Raw genomic sequence first — 20,843 nt, forward strand, 5'->3', positions numbered from 1 at the left:
TCACACATAGTTGAGATGTGTTTCACTGACATCCGCAACTCAATAATCAGCTAGGCCTTTTGCCACACACGCTGCCTATGAAAGACTTCCTCATATGCCATTTCTCTCCTGTTCTGTTTGTTTTCGTATACATTTTCTTTCGTTGTCCACAATCCTAGTCATATTAGCAACCCATCCTAGTTGTGGCATCTTTAGATTCACCCTCTTTCTACATTTCTAAGGACATTTTTATTTCGTTCATGTACCACTCACATCAGGTGCACTGTTTAGAATTGGTGTTTTCCCCCTAATTGCATTTTGGCAAATGTTTTATAATAACATTTTATTGTCTGCTTCATTACAGGAGTTACATGTTCTGTTAAGATGAATTACCGTAATGTAAATGTGATTTCTGTCATTCTGAACACTGTGGGTGGACACCTTAATGGGTTACGCACCCAATGAATATGGATTCGGTATATTTCTCAAATGGCCGGTAAATAAAAAATTTCCCCGTCACCCTGACACACACACAAACACACACACACACCTGGCCCCTAAGCTCGTTATCAAACACAATTAGGTATGCAAAACTATACCGCCAACCACTGCACTATTACATTTTCCACACAGTATGTGTAAAAGTGATGGCTTATCGAATATTGAACAAATCCAGGCATTAGGTGCCCATTGAAATGCATTAGCCTGTTGATTTCAATATGGATGGACAGCAAGGCAGATGGATGGAATTTCATTTCCTTAGAAAGTTAACTGCCCCGCCCATCCATAGCCTAGAACAGGGATCATCAACTAGATTTTTCTTCTTCTATGTAATATTTTTTGAATACTTGGGGGGCCAAAAAAACCCACCTGAGGGCCAAATTTGGGCCGCGAGATGGGGAACTCTGGCCTATAGCCTACTCTATTTAATTGATACCACATACCTATTCTTGCACGCCCATCTAGGAGAGGAGAGATAGGCTTCTGAACTTGAAGCAGCAATAAGGATGAGAGCATGCACTTTCTCTTGAGCTACATTTTACATATAGGTTTAGGCTTGGGCGGTATCCAGATTGTCATACCTTCATACCAACCTTGTGCCATACAAGGATATTCGGTAATACCAGCACTGAACACAAGGGGACGCTATTTTCAAACCCCACTGAGCCTTTTTAATCTGAAGGTTAGCTAACAAGTACATGCAAAATCCCATAGAAAATGCTAACCAAATGCTATCAAGTGCATTGCAAACTTTTATACAGTCTCTGACCTAAAGTATTTGCAGGACAGACATCCCAGCTCTTAAAGTTCTACAAGTAACTAAAAAATGCTACTCACAGTTTGCTGCACACACCAAACAAATATTAGGAAGAGAAAAAGAAAGAGGTGTGTAGAGTGAGAGAGGGACGAGATAGACCGGCAGAATTGTCATTGAAGGTGAAGCTGCTTTTCACTCGCTGGGTGAAGAAGTAGGCCAAACAACAATTATATTCATAGCACAGCAATTAACTACAGGAGAGTGGAGTTGCCACTCAGATGGCTGGGGCTGACGCTGGGGAACCAAATGAAATGAAAATAAATTAAATGGAGGATGTTGAGTTTTGTCCTGAAGGGATGTAAGAAGGGAAATGTAACAGCAAGGTTTGCAGAGGAGGGAAACATCCGAGTGCAACAAGGAAATGAAGAACGCTACTTGATTAAATAGGGGATTGGAAAGCACTGTCTGGGCCAATAGTTATCAAACACCAGTGGATTCTCCTCATCGCACATACGCAATGTCCATGAGCTAGAAATAGAATGAGAGATGAAAGGGAGAGAGTGGGAGCGAGCGAGAGGGGAAAGAGATAGAGAGGAAGAGACATTGTTTTTCTCGGAGGGGGAGCTGCTGTTTGAGATAAGCCACCGACCGATAACTAAAGACAGACCACAGCAGACCAGAAAACCCACAGCGTACACACACACCAAAGGACATGCAGCATCGAGTCCGCAGACAGCATACCAGACATTCACACCACAGTCCATACACCATTGAATCCACATACACGACACACCATGAAGGACACCCTTGTATACTTGTGTCATGAAGGCATGTTACATTTATCTAGCTGCTACTGAAGGTCATTCCAACATTCCTACAAAGTATGCCATATTTGTGAGATGAAAATCACTGAAACTGAGGGGGAAACATTTCATTGCAATGTTTCACACTCATTCTGGCAACTATGCTATACATGTTGTAGATGCTGGCTTTTGATTGAAAATGAATGTTTTGTGCCACCTCAAGACTCAAAACACAAGAGCAGTTGACTTCTGAAAGTTGAGCATGACTTTGAAAGTCTTGTTACTGCAGGAGATGAACTAGTAGCTTATTTAGAAGCTTATTTTAGAGCACAAATCTTACAGGGCTACATTCTTTGACAATGGTTTCTTGTGATTCCGCCAGTTCTGTCATTGAGTCATGGTAATATGTAGGCTGGGTGTGTATTCAGGAAGCCAGAGAGAGCAGGATAATTGTCCAGTGCAGGCTAGGGTGCCTGGTTATTGTGTGGGTGGGTGGGTGGGGGCGTCTGGCTCTAGCTAAGCCCCCCTGGCAGCCAGTCAGTTACTGGTGCTAAGTCAGGGTGGGGAGGCTATGCATGGAAACACAGGAATCTTGATTCTTTGACACTAGAGCGTGCTTACGTGCTCACACACACACACACTGTCGTCAAACTGATTCATACAGCACAGCATGTAGAGGGGAAATGTTTGTAATGATTCGTCCCTGTGCGTCCGAGATGCTGGCAGGGCAGGAAGAGCATCACTGGTTGGAATGGTTTCAGCCATTTGGCTGGGGAGCAGGAAGTGTGAGCATGACTCATTTGCACGAATGAGCCAGCCTGGTTTCCCTTCTCGACACTGACTAGCGATTCGATATCCCTCTGCACTCTACAGACCACAGATCCATTTCAACATGAAGTCGCACAGTCATTGGAAAACGTGTTGCAGTCTAGTGGCTTGAGCGGTTCACGCCCTTTAACAAGTGTGACAACTGTCATTTTCCAAAAAGAAAAGTAAATGTACATGGTAGAATCTTACATGAAATATAATGCTGGTCAAATAAAGACAGAGTCCTGTTTTTGTCCCAAAGTATCCACTCCCCCCATGCCACACACCTCATCCTACACACTGTGACTTGACACAACGTCTAGAAGAGTAATCTATCTGGGCTCCTGTCTATGATGCGTCAAACAAAGCCACAGTTTGTACACGGTGTCCTGTGGAGAGCTGTCACGATACACTGCTGCCCCTGGGGCCTTGGAGCCTGAAAGCTGACAGCCATCAAGACAACGCTACAGACAAACAATCAGCTTCTCATCAATGTACTGTATTTATAGTCCTCTTGAGAATCCAATCAGACCTTGTTGTTGTTAGACCAAAGGCTTTTTTTGAGCTGGAGAAGAACTGATAGTGAAGAATAGAGCTACAAGGAAATATCTATAAATAAGTATCTATAAATAATAATATATTTATTTGAACTCGCTGCAATGGGGTTTCTTATTTTCATTCTGTAGAAGGACCCACTGAAGTGATTTATTGTGAGAAGATCTTTGCGGCCATAAACCTCATTCATTTTTTATTAGTTGCAGGGGTAACATCATGAGAACATGACTCAAATCAACCAAAATCACCTCATCACCTCATGACTCAGGCTGACTCATCCAATAAGTTGAACTCTAAAACGTAGTACCAGCCTGCTGTTTTTTGTTGACATTGATTATTTAGTTAATCTCAGATACATTTTGTATTATCCAAGCCACTGTCACTCCTTATGAGATGACTAGTTTACTTTGTGGGAGATAACTACTGGGGAGATAGATGCAGTTTTCTTCTCACACCAACACGGGCAGCAATCCATTTTTTTTTTAAACAAAGCCAAGCGCTCATGTTGGTGTATCAGTTGAACACCATCTGGGGCGAGTTGGGGTGAGGACCAGATGTGAGCTACTTTGTACTAAATAGGGTGGGGAGGTCATTGTAAAGGCTGTAATTATTTGATGTGTGTTTCCAGGCAGGGAAGCTAATTGAAAACACTGAGCACAATTGTGTTTGGAAGGTAAAAGCCTTGAAAAATGCCTTTTCCCCCTGAACATCATTTATTATATTTTTTGAAGCATTGTACTATTTGATTTCTCATCAAGCCCTTTGAAGGATTAAGATGGAGGAGGTGAAGGGAACAGAAAAGGTGCTGGTTGTGGGGGTGCCAAAGCTGGTATATCTATGCATTGCTCTGGGGCATGCCGTATCTTTGTCCAGTAGCTCTCAATTAATATTTGATGAGGATGTTCTTGAACTGCTGTATGAGTGGCTGCTTTTTACACAACACTGCTTATATGCATGAATCACCCAACCCCACCCCTCCTCACCCACAGCAGCACTGGGTGATATGTGTGTCCTTGTCTGTATTGTTATGCACCTTGTTTCTCTGTGCATTATGAATAGAGCCTTGGAGGAGACGCAGACGGAAGGCCACAGGGAAGGATGCGGAGAGGGCGAAGCAGCGGCAGACAGCGGCCCGTTGAGCGAAGGTGAGGCGGAGGTGGACGAGCAGCATCAGCGGCGGCTGGCCCTGGCCTGTCTGCCTGTGGTGACGTACGGGACGTACCGTGGCCAGAGAGAGAGACGCAGGATGATGCAGAGGCACCAGGTGCAGGTGGACTTCCCCATCTCAGAGGGGGATGAGGCCCTGCATGAGAGGGGTTCAACCTCAGGGGGGGAGGGCAGCCCCTTGGTTGGGGTGACACCCTCCACTTTAGAACTCACTATTTCAAAGCAGAGTGACATTCAGACCATATCGACCAATCAGATTAGAGCTCCAACCTCAGAGACCAATGAGAGAGGAGCTTGGACTTCCGAAACAGACTCTGCTGTTTTGGGTCCAACTGGACTTGGCTCTAGTCACATTCCACTAACAATGCAGACAGCAGAAAGGGCTGGGAGTCAAAGTGCCTTCCCTTTACACAGGGAGGCAGGCCTGCCTACTGTAGGAGCCCAGGCCAAGGACTTTCTCTCTGGGGCTGGCTCAGTCACAGGCACCCCTCCCCCTCCCCCTCCCGCACCCACAGAGGACTTTGTTGATGCCGGGATGAGTACAGCAGGCAGTGAGACCCACAGTGGGGAGCAGAGCCTGCGGGATAGAATCACTCATGCAGAGATGGCCAGCGAGGATACACACAGGGACACAGACAGGGACAGAGACACAGAGCTGAGTGAGCAGACAGAAACCTTATCTGCACACTGTGTCCAGACTGGGTCACCTTCAGTAGCTGCTGCGTGGCTCAGCGAGCCGCCAGGCACCGGGGGGACTGCGCAGCACACTCATCTGCCTGCTGCTGTTTCTGATGTCGATGGAAGCCAGCTGGCTCCGCAACCCATTTCACTGTCCGCCTCGCTTGCATCAGCGGACGAAAGCCAGGGACCCATGCCAGCAACTAGACACTCCGATTCTGGGGACACATTGGATTCAGGCACTGGTGCTAGACTGGACTGCTTTGAGTCAGGGGAGCAGGAGGGGGACGTTGGTCCTTCAGACGATCTGTTTGGCCAGGCTCTTCATTTGGAGTCTAAAATGATGGTGGATAACATTGTGAGGAATGCTCTAGCGGCCCTGGAGAGAATAGAATCCTCTGAGTTGGAGGGGGATGAAGCATTCCAGAAGGCCAGTGAGGAGATTTACCTGGTCCTACCCGCAGGACGAGAGGAGGAGGGCATGGAGCAGTCCTTCGAGACGGATAAGCTCCTGGAGGTAAGGCCTTCAGTGAGGGGTGATGACAAACACCCCTCAGCCTTCCCAGCAGAACAGACCCTCTCGTTGAACCCTAACCCTCTGGCGGAGGGCCCCAGGTCTACCCCCTCCTCGGGGTACGAGTCTATCGCAGGCTCGGACACTGACATCAGGAGCAGCCCTGGGCCGGCCTGTGAGAGCAGTGCACCCACCATCTGTGTCTCAGACCACAGGCAGGGAGAACACTGTGCCGAGGGGACCCCAGGCACCGGTCACCAGTTAAAGGTCAAAGGTCAACAGCTAATGGATGCTAATGCTAATGAGCATCCACAAGGGGAAGGGGATTCCCAGCCAAACGGTGCTATCACATCTGAATACAGTGGCAATAAGCACCAGGGAGATGTGTTGCCTCGCTTGAGTGGTGGAGTGTCCCATGAGAAACCAGGTATCCATGGTGATGGTGGGGATATTATTCAAATAACGAGAGCGAGTCATGAGTATGAGTCTGTCTCAGGGAAAACAAATGAAAACAAAGATCAGGTGCTCGGCACTTCAGGGGACAATGGTTGTAACGCGGTGCTAGGCGTTAAAGAAACACAGGTAGGAGACAGAGTAGTCCACGTAGCCAAAGATGATATCGAAAGCAATAGACATGGTCCTAAACAAGATGGTAAGGCTCAATATGGTCCTGTTTCTGTGTCCAATAACTCTGAAAGTCCTAATAAGCTCAACAGCAGTCTGAATGACAATACTTCCTTCAAAAACCAAACAGCATTTCCTGAGACTGATCTGCTTAGGAAAGGTTCCAAACCTGAAGCTAAGGGCAATTCTGAGACAGACCTTATGTCAGTCAGACCAAAACACGCCCAAAACTCCCTACAACCATCTCAAGTCAGACATGCTAAAGGGTTGAGGCCTATTGCCTGTATAACTCTTCATGATGAAGACCAAGAGAGCGGTCCTGAAATAACGCTGAATGTTCCTCAGACTGAGACCAATGGGTCGAATGGCACTATGGTCAGTGGGGATCAAGGCTTTGTCCTGGTTGAGACTTACTTAGCCTCTGTAGTCTCAGAGGGCTCTGACTCTGGAGGTGAGGAGGATGGGGCCGACAGCAGACCCACAGGCACCATCTGCATGGACCCTTCTTCCTCAAAGAGACTCCCCAAGGACCTGAGCACCTCAGAGGGCCTTGTGTCTAATTCAGCCCCTGGCTCCGGTAACGAGGACATGCCACAGAGGAGCTCGGTGAGAGCGTATCGCTGCGATGTCTCTCCGCAACAGCAGAGTCAGGACTCTGATACACCAGGACACAGTGGTGCAGGTTCAGCAGCTGCAGCTATGGCAGGGTTTCACCAGGACCTGAGCAGCAGGCTAGCTGGGCTCCATGCTACAGGGGCTACAGGAGGCCGGCGAGCCCCAGCCCTGGAACCTCTCCTCCCCCTCCTCCCAGTCCCCCAGCTTGCCTTCCATGACATGGAGGTGAGCGGTTTTTCCATTATCGACGAGGAAGAGGAGACTGATGCCGTGTTTGTCAATGACACAGGCCCCATGCTGAGCCCCACGGCGCGGCGGGCCAAGGCCTATCCCTTCTCTCTGTCGCCCATCGTGGAGGAAGACAGTCTCCGCAGCGAGGAAATGGTGGAGGGGGGCCTGTCGCGGGATGACAGGGGACTCATGGTGCCACCAGCCACAGAGGAGCTGAGGAGTCTGAGCGGAGGTGTGGGGATGGAGCAGCTGGCCTCGTCCTCCTCTCTGTCCATCCTGTCCCTGCTGCAGTCGGTCAGCGAGCGCCTGCAGTCCAGTGGCTACTCCGACACGGATGCAGACTTAGAGGAGCCCTTCATCCCTCCTCTACGGCGGCCCCTATGGGACTTCTTTAACAGTGGCCAGGCGGAGGGTGAGGAGGGGGATGACCAGGGAATGGATGGAGACCAAAGTAGCAAGCAGGAGGACCCAGGCTCTCTGACACTTCCTACTGATCCATTTACTATGGGACCTCGAGAAGGGTATCCAACGGAGGACATGAACAATCTGCCCACCCAAAAGCCTGCAGATTCGCCCATGAATCAGTATTTGAAATCAGCGCAGCCAGTGTTGCCAGAGCCTGATGATGACAACAGTGAACATCATGCCAAACTCATTCCGCGCCTCAGTGATAATAAGTGTCCATCCACAGCAACCGACATGGTAGGTTCAACAGCGACTGACATTTCTATTCAACAATGTTTTATGAAAAGCTCATTATGCAGCCTGACATTAAGAACATTAAGAAGTAATATATGCTAATATTTGACTCCTGTTTACATCATTTTAGGGGGAAAATTGGAGTTGTGGAAAGGTCATCCCAAGGCCTACTCTGGTGAGTTTCCATCTTTTACATGACTAGTACTTTCTCACTGTCACGCTCATTTCTGATCGCATCTTAATGACTGTCTTATTGTTTGAGGCAGTCTGCCTCCTAATCACTGTGCTGAATAGATTGGAGATGCCAGACTGCCTTTGAGCTGGACAGAACATTTCTCTTCTATTAGCTAATGATACCTCAGGCTATAGAAAGTAGGGCAGCAGCTCTTCTTTTTTTTCTTCGTTTAATCTCTTCCTAAGGCCTGTCATAAATGGAAATGAGATCTCAATTATGCAACTGCCTATTCATTGCTGTAAAACGCTATCCCATTTACTGATGCGGGCTGTAGTTTCTCAGGATCTGTACAAAAGGAGTGAGGATCTCGTCAATAGCACTCTAATGACAAGTAAAAACCACCTGCAATGCCAGTCTGCATTCCTGTGGTCTAGCACTGTATATGTGGATTGTTTCATCCAAATAAAACAAATGAGGAATGGGTTTCCCCCACAAAACAACTTGTATGCAGTTTTACATAGATTGTGAAGTTTATAGGCTCACAACACAGGCAGTGAACAAAGCACTGGGTGCCAAGGATTTTGTCTGCATTGTTGTTTCACACAATCACTAATGGAAGTGCCTTGCAACCACACAACCAACCTTTTCTGTTCTGTTATCCGTGGTGAGAAAGTATTTGTTTTTAAGGATGAAACAAAGGGAGCAAACTATCAAGACTTGAAGCAAACTATCAAGGAAGCCGTATTAAATCGGGCAGAGTCTTGTAGGCTGGTACGATTAACGGATGAAGAAACACAGCGTGTTAATTCTAGAAGAGGCAGTGTTTTATAACGACTGCTTGAGGTAGCTCGTGGGCTGGTTGGGGGATTAAGGGCCTCTCTCCCTTTTCCTCATCAGAACTAAGTCTAGTGGTGTCAGGCGTAGTCACTCAGCACCGGGCTCCATTCTGGAAACCTTTCCCCTCAAGCTTTTGAAACCTGACTGTGTTGACACGCACCCAGCTTATCATGAAAACAACACCAAACCGCCACAGTTCAGTTGTCACTCGAATATGATGAAACTTTGAAAAAGCATGACTTTGAATTATTGTTTGTTTCCCCTGTATTGAGTCAATAAGTCAAACTCTGTTTAAAGATAATTTGCGGAGGTTGACTGTCAGACTGCGTCTATTTTACAATACAGCCCACGTGTTGCTCTCTACATTTTCCGAATTACTTCCTCTCTGTTTCTTCAGATGAACATCTTTGATGGTGTGACATTCTCTGGGGAGAGGCGGACTATCCACGCAGACCAGGAGGATTGTGGGATGGTGTTTCCACAGGGTGCCTCTGTGCGAGTCTTGGGAGGATGGTAAGAGGACCTTTAGAGCAAGTGGACTTCTTTTTAAGGTTGCTCACTCCTAAAACAGGAAGGATGCTCTTTCTGAAGTTGTATATACATCTTTGAATGACCAACGTTCTAGGCTTCCAGAAGTGTCTCTGTCGGATCAAGGCCTAGAGTTTGGTGAAGCATGTAGTTGAAAATCTGTCAAACTTGTCTAAGTCTCCTGTAAAATAGCCCACCTGGTTCAGAAGGAGCCAGCCCTTCATCCTCTGCTTTGGACTAATACCCCTGTCTCATCCATTCCCTACCTGACTCATGCACGCTCACTGAAAAATAGCCTTATTATTACTGAACATGAGGCTTAGGAAGTGTAGCTTATGTCAAATCAGAACATTTAGTTTAAATCGTGATTGATTCCTCTGAGCCCCCATATGTTCCTTCCCACTGTGTGTGTGTGTGTGTGTGTGTGTGTGTGGGGGGGGGGTAAATCTCCTGGGCTGGTGGTGACAGACGGTGATTGGGTAATTTATCGCTTTTCGCTCCCATTGATAGACCTGTCTGTTGATTAATCTGCCCTCGCAAGACCTTCTTTTAATGTGACACATGTTCCATCATCAAGCCACAAGCCAATCGCATTGTGAGGCGGCACTGTTAATCATGAGGGTTGCGTACTAAGCCACACAAACACTGCCGTCACTGCACTGGTGCGGTGGTGCGCCGATGCTAAATTTAATATAGGAAAAACACTGTACATTGATGTACTATCAGCTCCATATTATCTTACTACTGCAGTTGGAAAAAGACGGCGCTTCCATTTATATTTCATGATGGAAAAGCTAAAAAGCATTCCTATACAGTGCCTTCGGAAAGTATTCAGACCCCTTGACTTTTTCCACAGTTTGTTATGTTACAGCCTTATTCTAAAATTGATGAGGGGAAAAAGCCATTTAATCAATCTACACATAATACCCCATAATGACTAAGCAAAAACTGTTTTTTTAAAGACATTTTTGCAAATGTATTACCAATAAAAAACAAATATTACATTTGCATAGGTATTCAGACCCTTTACTCAGTACTTTGTTGAAGCACCTTTGGCAGCGATTACAGCATTGAGTCTTCTTGGGTATGATGCTACAAGCTTGGCACGCCTGTATTTGTGGAGTTTCTCCCATTCTTCTCTGCAGATCTTCTCAAACTCTGTCAGGTTGGGCCTCCCGGGTGGCGCAGTGGTTAAGGGCGCTGTACTGCAGCGCCAGCTGTGCCACCAGAGACTCTGGGTTTGCGCCCAGGCTCTGACGTAACTGGCCGTGCCCGGGAGGTCCGTGGGGCGACGCACAATTGGCCTAGCGTCGTCCGGGTTAGGGAGGGGTTGGCAAACTCCAAGTGGGCTGTCTCATCGCGCACCAGCAACTCCTGTGGTGGGCCGGGCGCAGTGTGCGCTAACCAAGGTTGCCAGGTGCACAGTGTTTCCTCCGACACATTGGTGCGCGCTGTGTTAAGAAGCAGTGCGGCTTGGTTGGGTTGTGTATCGGAGGACGCATGACTTTCAACCTTCGTCTCTCCCGAGCCCGTACGGGAGTTGTAGCGATGAGACAAGCTAGTAGCTACTAAACAATTGGATACCACGAAATTGGGGAGATAACGGGGTAAAATGTAAAAAAAATAAAAAATTTAAAAACTCTGTCAGGTTGGATGGGGAGTGTTGCTGCACAGCTATTTTCAGGTCTCTCCAGAGATGTTCGATCGGGTTCAAGTCTGGACTCTGGCTAGGCCAGGTCATTGTCCTGTTGGAAGGTGAACCTTCTCCCCAGTCTGAGTGCTCTGGTTTTCATGTTCATTCATCTTTCCCTCGATCCTGACTAGTCTTCCAGGTCCTGCTGCTGAAAAACATCCTCACAGCGTGATGCTGCCACCACCATGCTTCACCGTAGGGATGGTGCCAGGTTTCCTCCAGACGTGACACTTGGCATTCAGGCCAAAGAGTTAAATCTTGGTTTCATCAGACCAGAGAATCTTGAGAGTATTTTGGCAAACTCCAAGTGGGCTGTCATGGGCCTTTTACTGAGGAGTGGCTTCCGCCTAGGCACTCTACCATAAAGGCCTGATTGGTGGAGTGCTGCAGAGATGGTGGTTCTTCTGGAAGTTTCTCCCAACTCCACAGAGGAACTCTAGAGCTCAGAGTGACCATCGAGTTCTTGGTCACCTCCCAGACCAGCTTAGGAAGATCCTCGGCGGTTCCCAACTTCTTTCATTTGAGAATGATAGAGGCCACTGTGTTCTAGGGGACCTTCAATTCTGCAGAAATGTTTTGGTACCCATCCCCAGATTTATGCCTCGGCACAATTCCGTCTCGGAGCTCTACGGACAATTCCTTCAACCTCATGGCTTGGTTTTTGCTCTGAGATGCACTGTCAACTGTGGGACCTTATATAGACAGATGTGTGCCTTTCCAAATCATATCCAATCAATTTAATTTACCACAGTTGAACTCCAATCAAGTTGTAGAAACATCTCAAATATGATCAATGGAAAATGGGAGCTCAATTTCGAGTCTCATAGCAAAGGGTATGAACACTTATTTAAGTAAGGTATTTCTGCTTATACATTTTAATTACAAAAAAAATAAAGTTTTCACTTTGACTTTATGGGGTATTGTGTGTAGTAGATTGCTGAGGATGTTTTTTTTTTTAAATGTAATCCATTTTAGGATAAGGCTGTAACATGACAAGATGTGGAAAAAGTAAAAGGGTCTGAATACTTTCCGAAGGCACTGTATACTAGAAATAAGTTTAGTTGTTAATATTCATATCATGCTGCGCTAGGTTTAACTAATGCACATGACAGTATGTCTCTGTGCCTCTCTGCCAGAGGCAGAGCAGGTTTACATACAGAGAAGCCTGGTAGATGTGTGCTATGCTGTAAGACTGCTCTCATATTTAATGGATGCAGAACGAGAAACCTTCAGTCTCGCAAACATGTTCTGCCGCCGTGTGCTTTTTGTCAAACGACTCACGCAAAGGCAGGCTCTGCGCGCCATCACTAGTGAAAGTTTGGTGCCTTACGCAACATCTCATGCGTAATGGATGGGCCCACCTTCCATTTGTGTACCAGTACGTTGGCTCAGCCACCCTTTCCCTAGTCCTGTTGTATTATTTACACCAAACCGTCATTCCCGAACATAAAGTGGGAAAGGCAAAGCAGCTTTCAGACCATGTGAGTGGGAGCTCTCTCCCCTGTCCACAAGAGTGGTGGAGAGAAAGAAAGCGAGTCACGTTGCCGCTTCGTTGTTGTGCTTGTGTGTGTTCTTCCCCCATCCACTTCTCAGGTTAACCAACCGACTGGCGCCCCATTGTTCCCTCTACAGTCCACAGAGGAAGTAATGTGTATGACCGCTTCGTCCTTCCCCAACTAGTTTTGCTTTGCAGTACAAGAACTACTTTACAGGTTGACTTATTCAAGTTCAACAGATTTTCAACTACCTGACTCAGCAAACTCCTAGTCGTTCTGACAGAACCCCTTCTGGACACCCAGATTGTTGGTCATTCAAAGTTTTGAATTCCGTTCAAGTTCATCAGTGAAGGCATGAGCCACATGGTTTCTCCTACATGCTAGTTATGAGGGATTTGACTTTCTCGTGAGATGCTTCCTCCATGGTCTTCAACCCAGCAGCCTATCCTATCAGGAGCTATTGATCTCTGTCTCTCATGGTGGATGTATAATCAGTGAAAGCAGCCTAAGCCTTTTAGGAGAACCCTGACTGTCTGTCTGAGTCAATATAGACAGATTCCTACCGCTTCAAAGCAGTTCCTGACCATCCACATAGATTATTTATGGAAGGGGACAATGATTAACATGGGGAAAAGTCCCTGAAAATACTTGTTTATGGGCTACTGGCGACACAAACACACACACACACACACACAATAGTGTTGTTTACACTGCACACATCACACCACTGTGTTATTTTCAGAATCCACAATATTTGTTGACTTGGAAAGTTTAACCCCAGATAAAAGGCAGTGTTCTGGTCAAGTCTCAGCAGGGATATTGAACTATTGAAGGACTCTGCTTAGTTTCCCCATGCCCCCTACTGTGAGCTGTGGGCCTGTCGTTCAGGGGCATGAGTAAGCAGCTTTTAATATTTCAACAGAAGAAAAAAAACATTTGTGATTGCCAGATTGATTTCCATTACTGTCAGCACAGTGCTGTAATATTCTCTTCGACGTGTAACGTTAATCACCAGCTGTTGTTGTGTTGGGTGTGTGTCTGTACTGGTAGGGTGTGAAGGGGGATCTTTGAATTCTAGGTCCTGTCACCAAGGTTTCCATGGCAATGCCCCTGCTCTGTTTGTGTGTGCTCTGTGCGATCAGTTGGTGGCTGGCGTCTCTTTTTGTGCTTAGTGGGTGAGAGAGAGAGTGTGTGTGTGTGTGTGTGAGAGATTGAAGTGGGTGCTCACACAGTGTGTGTGTGTCGTAGCTGGCTTCTGTACCTGGAGCCGGGGTTCCAGGGCCCCTGGGTGCTACTGGAGGAAGGGGAGACGGTACTGAGCCACCAACTGGGCCAGCAGCAGGCCAGCCAGGGGATAAAGAACAAGGCCACCAGCATCACCATTGGCTCCATCAGAAGACTAGTGAAGGTGAGTATATTTATTACCATTAAATTACAGTGTCAAGTGCCATTAGTGATTTCCCTCCAACATTTCTATTGGGAGACAATGGTTCCATTATTTACACCTCCCAGTAGCCTCCGGTCTCAGTCAATCATAAATTGTATTAATTAATCCTCCATCTAAATGGCATGGCTTGAATAGGATTTTGTAGTTTTCAACTAACCTGTCACTGTTACAAATAGAAGAGAGACCAGTTGTAAAGTGAACAGTGTAGCCAAGCTGTAGTCTCAAAGGATACAACAGGGGGGAAATGCCGAAAAGCACAGAGCTGGAAGGACACTGAAGCTTTGGTAGAGGGCCAGGGTCTCTCTGTCTATCCCTCCTTCTTTCATTCTCTCCTCTATTTCTCTGACTTTCTCTCTCTCTCTCTCTCTCACTCTCTTTCTTCCTCTCTATCTTCCCCTCTCTCAGCCTTAGGCATTATAGTGGGGCCTGATAGAGTAGGATCGATAGAGTGGTGTGTGGAGGAATGTCTCCACACGTTGAGGGAATGCTGTTGTGTCTCTCTCACCGTTCAGGATGACAGCACTCCAGAAATTCATCTGCTTCCGATCGGAGCGCCAGGAGGAGCCACGGAGCATCTCCACTCGAAAGCGGACATCTTGGGAACACGTGGTGGACCTATCCACCTGTCAAACCTGACTGTCAAGTCTGGCTGGTGAGGAGCCCTATCCTATTCCTAGCCTGTTAGTGGTATCTGTAACTGTGTAGAGGAACTCACTGCCATTGTGTGAGAGAGAGCTTCAGTAGCTACAGGCTATATAGACTCAAATAGGAAGCGCCATCATTGCTAAAACAACGGGGGAAATTACTCATTGAGAAGACGTGTCCTTGCCAACCGGCGTCTATATTGTTTCTACTGAATTTGGGTGGATTGTTCTCTGCTAGCATGCACCTGCTAGGAAAGTCAATTTCCTGCTCAAAGTGTTTATAAAGCACAAACATGGGATATTACAGGAATGTTTAAGAGAATAGGGTGCTATTATAGAAGTATAAGTGACGCCCTGTCCAGTTCAGGAATGAACACTTAGAAATTGAAGTTTTCGCATGACCCACTTCAGGGTGGAGGTAGTGAGGTAGCCTAGTTATTGAGGTAATTCCTCAATAAAGACTCTGTAAAACTTCACAAACACACCCGCATTTACGGTAGAAGAAAGGCACATTTAGGATCGGAATATGACTGTGATAGTATGATGCAGCAGCCTCTGATAATTCTGACTGATTGATGAACCAACAACAGCAAACATGACATGTTTTGGAAGCATGCCAGGATTTACTCCAGGATATTAGCCGTTTTACACGATTATGCGCCTTTGTCAACATTGTCTGGTGTCCATTAAAATAGTTATATATTGTTCAACTACCACCTACTGCACGGTCTGCATTGAAGCAGATTGAAATATTACAAGGTTACAAGGCATCTTGGTTGTTCCATATCAACAGATTTTCAATACAATATTTTTCCTCTCACAGAGAAGATAAAGTGGTTTCTATTGTAGTGGAGATTAGTAACACTGACTGTATGACTTTTGTTGTTTCTTTTAATTATGTTATTTTCAATTTGAAATATATCACAGTCACCAACAACAACAACATACCACACACACAATCACCAACAACAGCATAACACAATACAACATGTACACAAAGCACACAAAAAATAGCAACAACAATGTCGAGGTCTTCTAAAAAATCATGTTACAATAAGCAGATTTTTAAAAATGTCACTGAATTCTACTAGTCTACTCTTTTTTACAATTCCATTTTTTTTACTTGTATTTTTTTAAATTAGTTTTTATAGTTTTCCTGGCAAATAATGAAGCATCTTCCAGAAAAATAAGAGTGAAAATGTACTGTATACAATGCATTCGGAAAGTATTCAGACCCCTTGACTTTTTCTACATTTTGTTCAGTTGCAGCCTTATTCTGAAATGCATTAAATAATTGTTTTCCCCTCACCAATCTACACACAATACCCCATAATGACAAAGCAAAAACAGGTTTGTATATATTTTTGCAAATGTATTAAACATAAATAACTGAAATATCACTTTTACATAATTATTCAGACCCTTTAATCAGTACTTTGTTGAAGCACCTTTGGCAGCGATTACAGCCTTGAGTCTTCTTGGATATGACGCTACAATCTTGGCACACCTGTATTTGGGGAGTTTCTCCCATTCTTCTCTGCAGATCCTCTCAAGCTCTCTCAGGGTGGATGAGGACCTTCACTGCACAGCTATTTTCAGGTTTCTCCAGATATGTTAGATTGGGTTCAAGTCCGGGCTCTGGCTGGGACACTCAAGGACATGCAGAGACTTGTCCTGCAGCCACTCTTGCGTTGTCTTGGCTGTGTGCTGTTATGACATGACTATCATTAATGTGATGACTGTTTCATCAAATCAATTAACTATGTTTAGTTATTACGTGATTAAATTAATAATGTAACAATTAACTCATTAGCAACCGTGGGGCACCAAGGAAAAAGTTATTTAAACGAGTTACTATCTCCCGACTTAAACTCTAAAAATATAAATATCTCTTATCTCTCAATAACAGTCGATTGTTAATTATTATTACCTCATATCAGCCTCATTCTGACGTCGTTGACCTCGTAAATCTGCACGAACCCTAGTCTAAATGATGATTCAGCGATACACAAATCGGCTTAATTATTTATTTACTTACTAACTAAATAATCACACAGAAATACATAAACACACACACAGTATAGGTTGAATTGATTACTAACATAATGCTTGTTACACAATGGAAAGGGGTGGGGAAAGAAAGAGCGGGAGAGACACAGAGGGACCCATCGTACATACAGTTGGAAAACTATGGGAATGGGAATGTGAATACTTTACACATGATTGACCGGTCATCTTTCTGTTGAAATCGCCTGGTCCGTCTATGGGGAGTCGTTCGACAGTCTGGTTTGTCCACCAGTGGTCGCAATGTCCTTTGTAGTTGTAGTAGGCTACTTTGTCTTGGAGTGTTCGTTAGATTTGATTCTTCAGATGTACCACACGGTGGTCGGAGGGAAATGTTCTTCCCCTCTCGTCTTCGTTAGACTGGATCCTTCAAATGTTACCCACGCAGTGGTCTTTGGTCGAGTTTACTAGACTAAAGTATTTAAACAGCTGCAGACTGAATGTTCCGATGTAGTTTTTTTCTTCTTCACTCGAGCGTTTCAGAGTTTTACCGTTTTCTGGTCTGGTAGTTTTAAACCATTTCAATGTGTGGATGATCCTCACGTTCTCTGGTCTCAATGGTTCATTATTCAGGGTACAGCTAGGACCACTTTACACACTGGCAGCAACCTGGCATGTTTTGGTCTCTAGAGGTTTTCTTCTTCACTCGTGTTGAGAGTTTCTAACCATTTCGTAACATTCAGCTCACGCTGTCGGTCACGTTGGTCTGTTGTAAATTTCATTAGGAGTCCTTTATAAGTACTCTGGAAAAAGGGGCGTTCCATCCTTTTGGCATAATGTCTGTGCTCACGTGGGCATGGTTACTGACTGGCTAATACTTTAAATGACAACAATCATCAAATTTAGAAGGCTAAAATCATATTGCTATCTTTTCACAAGTAGTTTCATATTTAATCATATAAGTTTCACAACATTTAAATATACATCTGATAACTGGGATGTATACATTTGTAGAGTTACCATTATCTTGCTATACCATCTTTAATGACATCACAAATCAACAAATTATATGACATGATTATTGTTTGGATCCTCACCAACCATTTCCCACATTCTTTATGTTAGAAACATTGTTACATTATCCACTTTTGGATGATGGAGTTTTGGCTGCAGATTCTCTCTCTACACACATCAGATTCCTTTGTTCAATACTGCGGGTCCAGAGAGAGAAAGTTTACGACCGGTCGTTAAAGTCATAAACCTTCCTCTCTGGTGGGAGAGAGGGGGGGCTCTCTTTGATCCTCACCCAGGAGGGAAAGTCATGACAGTGCTTAGGGTCGTTGTCCTGTTGGAAGGTGAACTTTCACCAAAGTCTGAGGTCCTGAGCGCTCTGGAGCAAGTTTTCATCAAGGATCTCTCTGTACTTTGCTCCGTTCATCTTTCCCTCGATCCTAACTAGTCTCCCAGTCCCTGCCGCTGAAAAACATCCCCACAACATGATGCCGCCACCACCATGCTTCATCTTAGGGATGGTATTGGCCAGGTGATGAGCGGTGCCTGGTTTCCTCCAGAAGTGACTGTCAGAGTGACCATCAGGCTCTTGGTCACCTCCCTGACCAAGGCTCTTCTCCCCCGATTGCTCAGTTTGGCCAGGCGGCCTGCTCTAGGAAGAGTCTTAGTGGTTCCAAACTTATTCCATTTAAGAATGATGGGGCCCACCGTGTTCTTGGGGACCTTCAATGCTGCATAAATGTTTTGGTACTCTTCCCCAGATCTGTGCCTTGACACAATCCTGTCTCGGCTTAGTTTTTACTTATATAGATCCAAATATAGACAAGTGTGTGCCTTTCCAAATCATGTCCAGTGAATTGAATTTACCACAGGTGAACTCCAATCAAGTTGTAGAAACATCTCAAGGATGATCAATGGAAACTGGATGCACCTGAGCTAAATTTCGAGAGGCTCAAAGTAAAGGGACTGAAAACTTATGTAAATAAGCTATTTCTGTTTTTATTTTTTTTATAAATTTGCAAAAATATCAAACATTTTGCTTTGTCATTATGGGGCATTGTGTGTAGATTGATGAGGGAATTTTTTTTTTCTCATCAATTTTAAAATAAGGCTGCAACATAACAAAATGTGGAAAAAGTGAAAGGGTCTGAATACTTTCCAAATGCACTGTATATACAGTGTGAGTTCTCAATGTACACTGAGTATACCAAACATTAGGAACACCTTCCTAATATTGAATTGCCCCCAGAACATCCTCAATTTGTCGGGGTCATGGACTCTACAAGGTGTCAAAAGCGTTCCACAGGGATGCTGGCCCATGTTCACTCCAATGCTTCCCACAGTTGTGTCAAGTTGGCTGGATGTCCTTTGGGTGGTGGACCATTCTTGATAGACATGGGAAACTGTTGAACGTGAAAAACCCAGCAGCAGTGCAGTTCTTGACACAAACTGGTGAGCTTGGTACCTACTACCTTACCCTGTTCAAAGGCACTTAAATCTTTTGTCTTGCCCATTCACCCTCTGAATGGCTCACATACACCATCCATGTCTCAGTTGTCTCAAGGCTTAAAAATCCTTCTTTAACCTGTCTCCTCCCCTTCATCTACACTGATTTGAAGTGGATTTAACAAGTGAAATCAATAAGGGATCATAGCATTCACCTGGATTCACCTGGTCAGTCTATGCCATGGAAAGAGCATGTGTTCTTAATGTTTTGTATACTCATTGTATATCCCAAGTATTGGTGTTTGATCATGCATTCATACAGTTCATGCATAAAACAATGAACTTAGAAGCCTCCATAAATGCGGTGCCACATAAATCAGTGGAGGCGGGTGACTTGGAAAATTGAGGAGGATGGAAGACACTTTACAGATGCGGACTGCATGGAGACAACAAACTGTGTTTAAAAATCCATCAGACTAATTATTGTAACCTAAAGCATTTAATAAAGACATGTATAGTACAATATTGTTGTGAATAAGAGGGCTACTTACACAGTGTTGGGAAGGGATCACGGCAGTGATTGAATGAGGGTATGAGGCATGAGTTGAGGCATTCAGAGGCTTGGTTTCAGTGCAGGACAGGCCCATCATGGAAAGGGGGATACCTAGTCAGTTGTCCAACTGAATGTATTCAACTGAAATGTGTCTTCCACATTTAACCCAACCCGTCTGAATCAGGGAGGTGCAGGGGGCTGCCTTAATCAACATCCACGTCTTCGGGGAACAGTGGATTAACTGCTTTGCTCAGGCAGAACGACAGATTTTTTTTTACCTTGTCAGCTCGGGGATTGAGTTTGTCCAAGCAAGGAGGTTAATCATTGATGTGTAATAATATGATTGTGTATGTGATTGACTCTACATACAGTAATGACACAAAATGTACAGGTTTGCTCACAGTGCTTGGAGTGGAAACATTCAATGTGCCAGATGATGAGAGGGCACATGAGACGTGGTAGTGGAGTGGAAAGGTCATCACCTCTTAGTCAGGGAACAGGAGGGGACTTGTAAATACAAATACCAGATACATCATAGGTGTGTGCAACAAGTTAAACTCTGACATCTCAGAAATCACAAAGTCGAACACAGGCTGCGCATCTCGCTCCCTTGACACATCAAAGTAGCCCAAGAAACGTTCCTGAATACAGCCCTGATCATCCACATACCTGACGATAACTGACAACTGCAAGCTGACTACTGGTGGCACAATAGAGGTGGGGAGTTCTTCCTCATCTTGTAACCTAACCAGGAAAATTCCGGACCCTATAGGGGATGACAGTGACAAACCAGGTGTAAAAATGTTTTATACGGGCTATAGGACCAGTTTTTCAGATCACATGGTTTAAAAAAACTCCTGACCCTGGGGAGGATGGAAAACCCTGTCAAACTGCAGCAACCTGATACATTTAGACTAGACTAATAGGGGAGTTTCCTCTACCCAGACAGGAAGACTACAACGGATGAACAGTAGAACTCAGAGGCTGCTTTATGCATGTTTCCACCATGCAGGCCTATGCAACTGTAGGCCTAATTACTCACAATCTATGTCGTCACTATTATGTTGATTTGATTAATT

At 45.1% G+C, this 20,843-nt stretch overlaps 1 protein-coding gene across 2 annotated transcripts in view; it reads left to right on the forward strand.

The window, feature by feature from the left end:
* Positions 1–20,843, forward strand: part of LOC110537574 — a 79,112-nt gene that overhangs the window by 32,516 nt on the left and 25,753 nt on the right. For both annotated transcript variants that reach the window (XM_036937537.1, XM_021623723.2), the window contains exons 4-8: positions 4,462–7,933; positions 8,061–8,105; positions 9,340–9,455; positions 13,908–14,067; positions 14,619–14,758. In XM_036937537.1, coding sequence (XP_036793432.1) covers positions 4,462–7,933; positions 8,061–8,105; positions 9,340–9,455; positions 13,908–14,067; positions 14,619–14,758 — 3,933 coding nt within the window. The remainder of the gene's footprint in view (positions 1–4,461; positions 7,934–8,060; positions 8,106–9,339; positions 9,456–13,907; positions 14,068–14,618; positions 14,759–20,843) is intronic.

The sequence above is a fragment of the Oncorhynchus mykiss genome, chromosome 12 (assembly GCF_013265735.2).
Source record: "Oncorhynchus mykiss isolate Arlee chromosome 12, USDA_OmykA_1.1, whole genome shotgun sequence".
Lineage (NCBI taxonomy): Eukaryota > Metazoa > Chordata > Actinopteri > Salmoniformes > Salmonidae > Oncorhynchus > Oncorhynchus mykiss.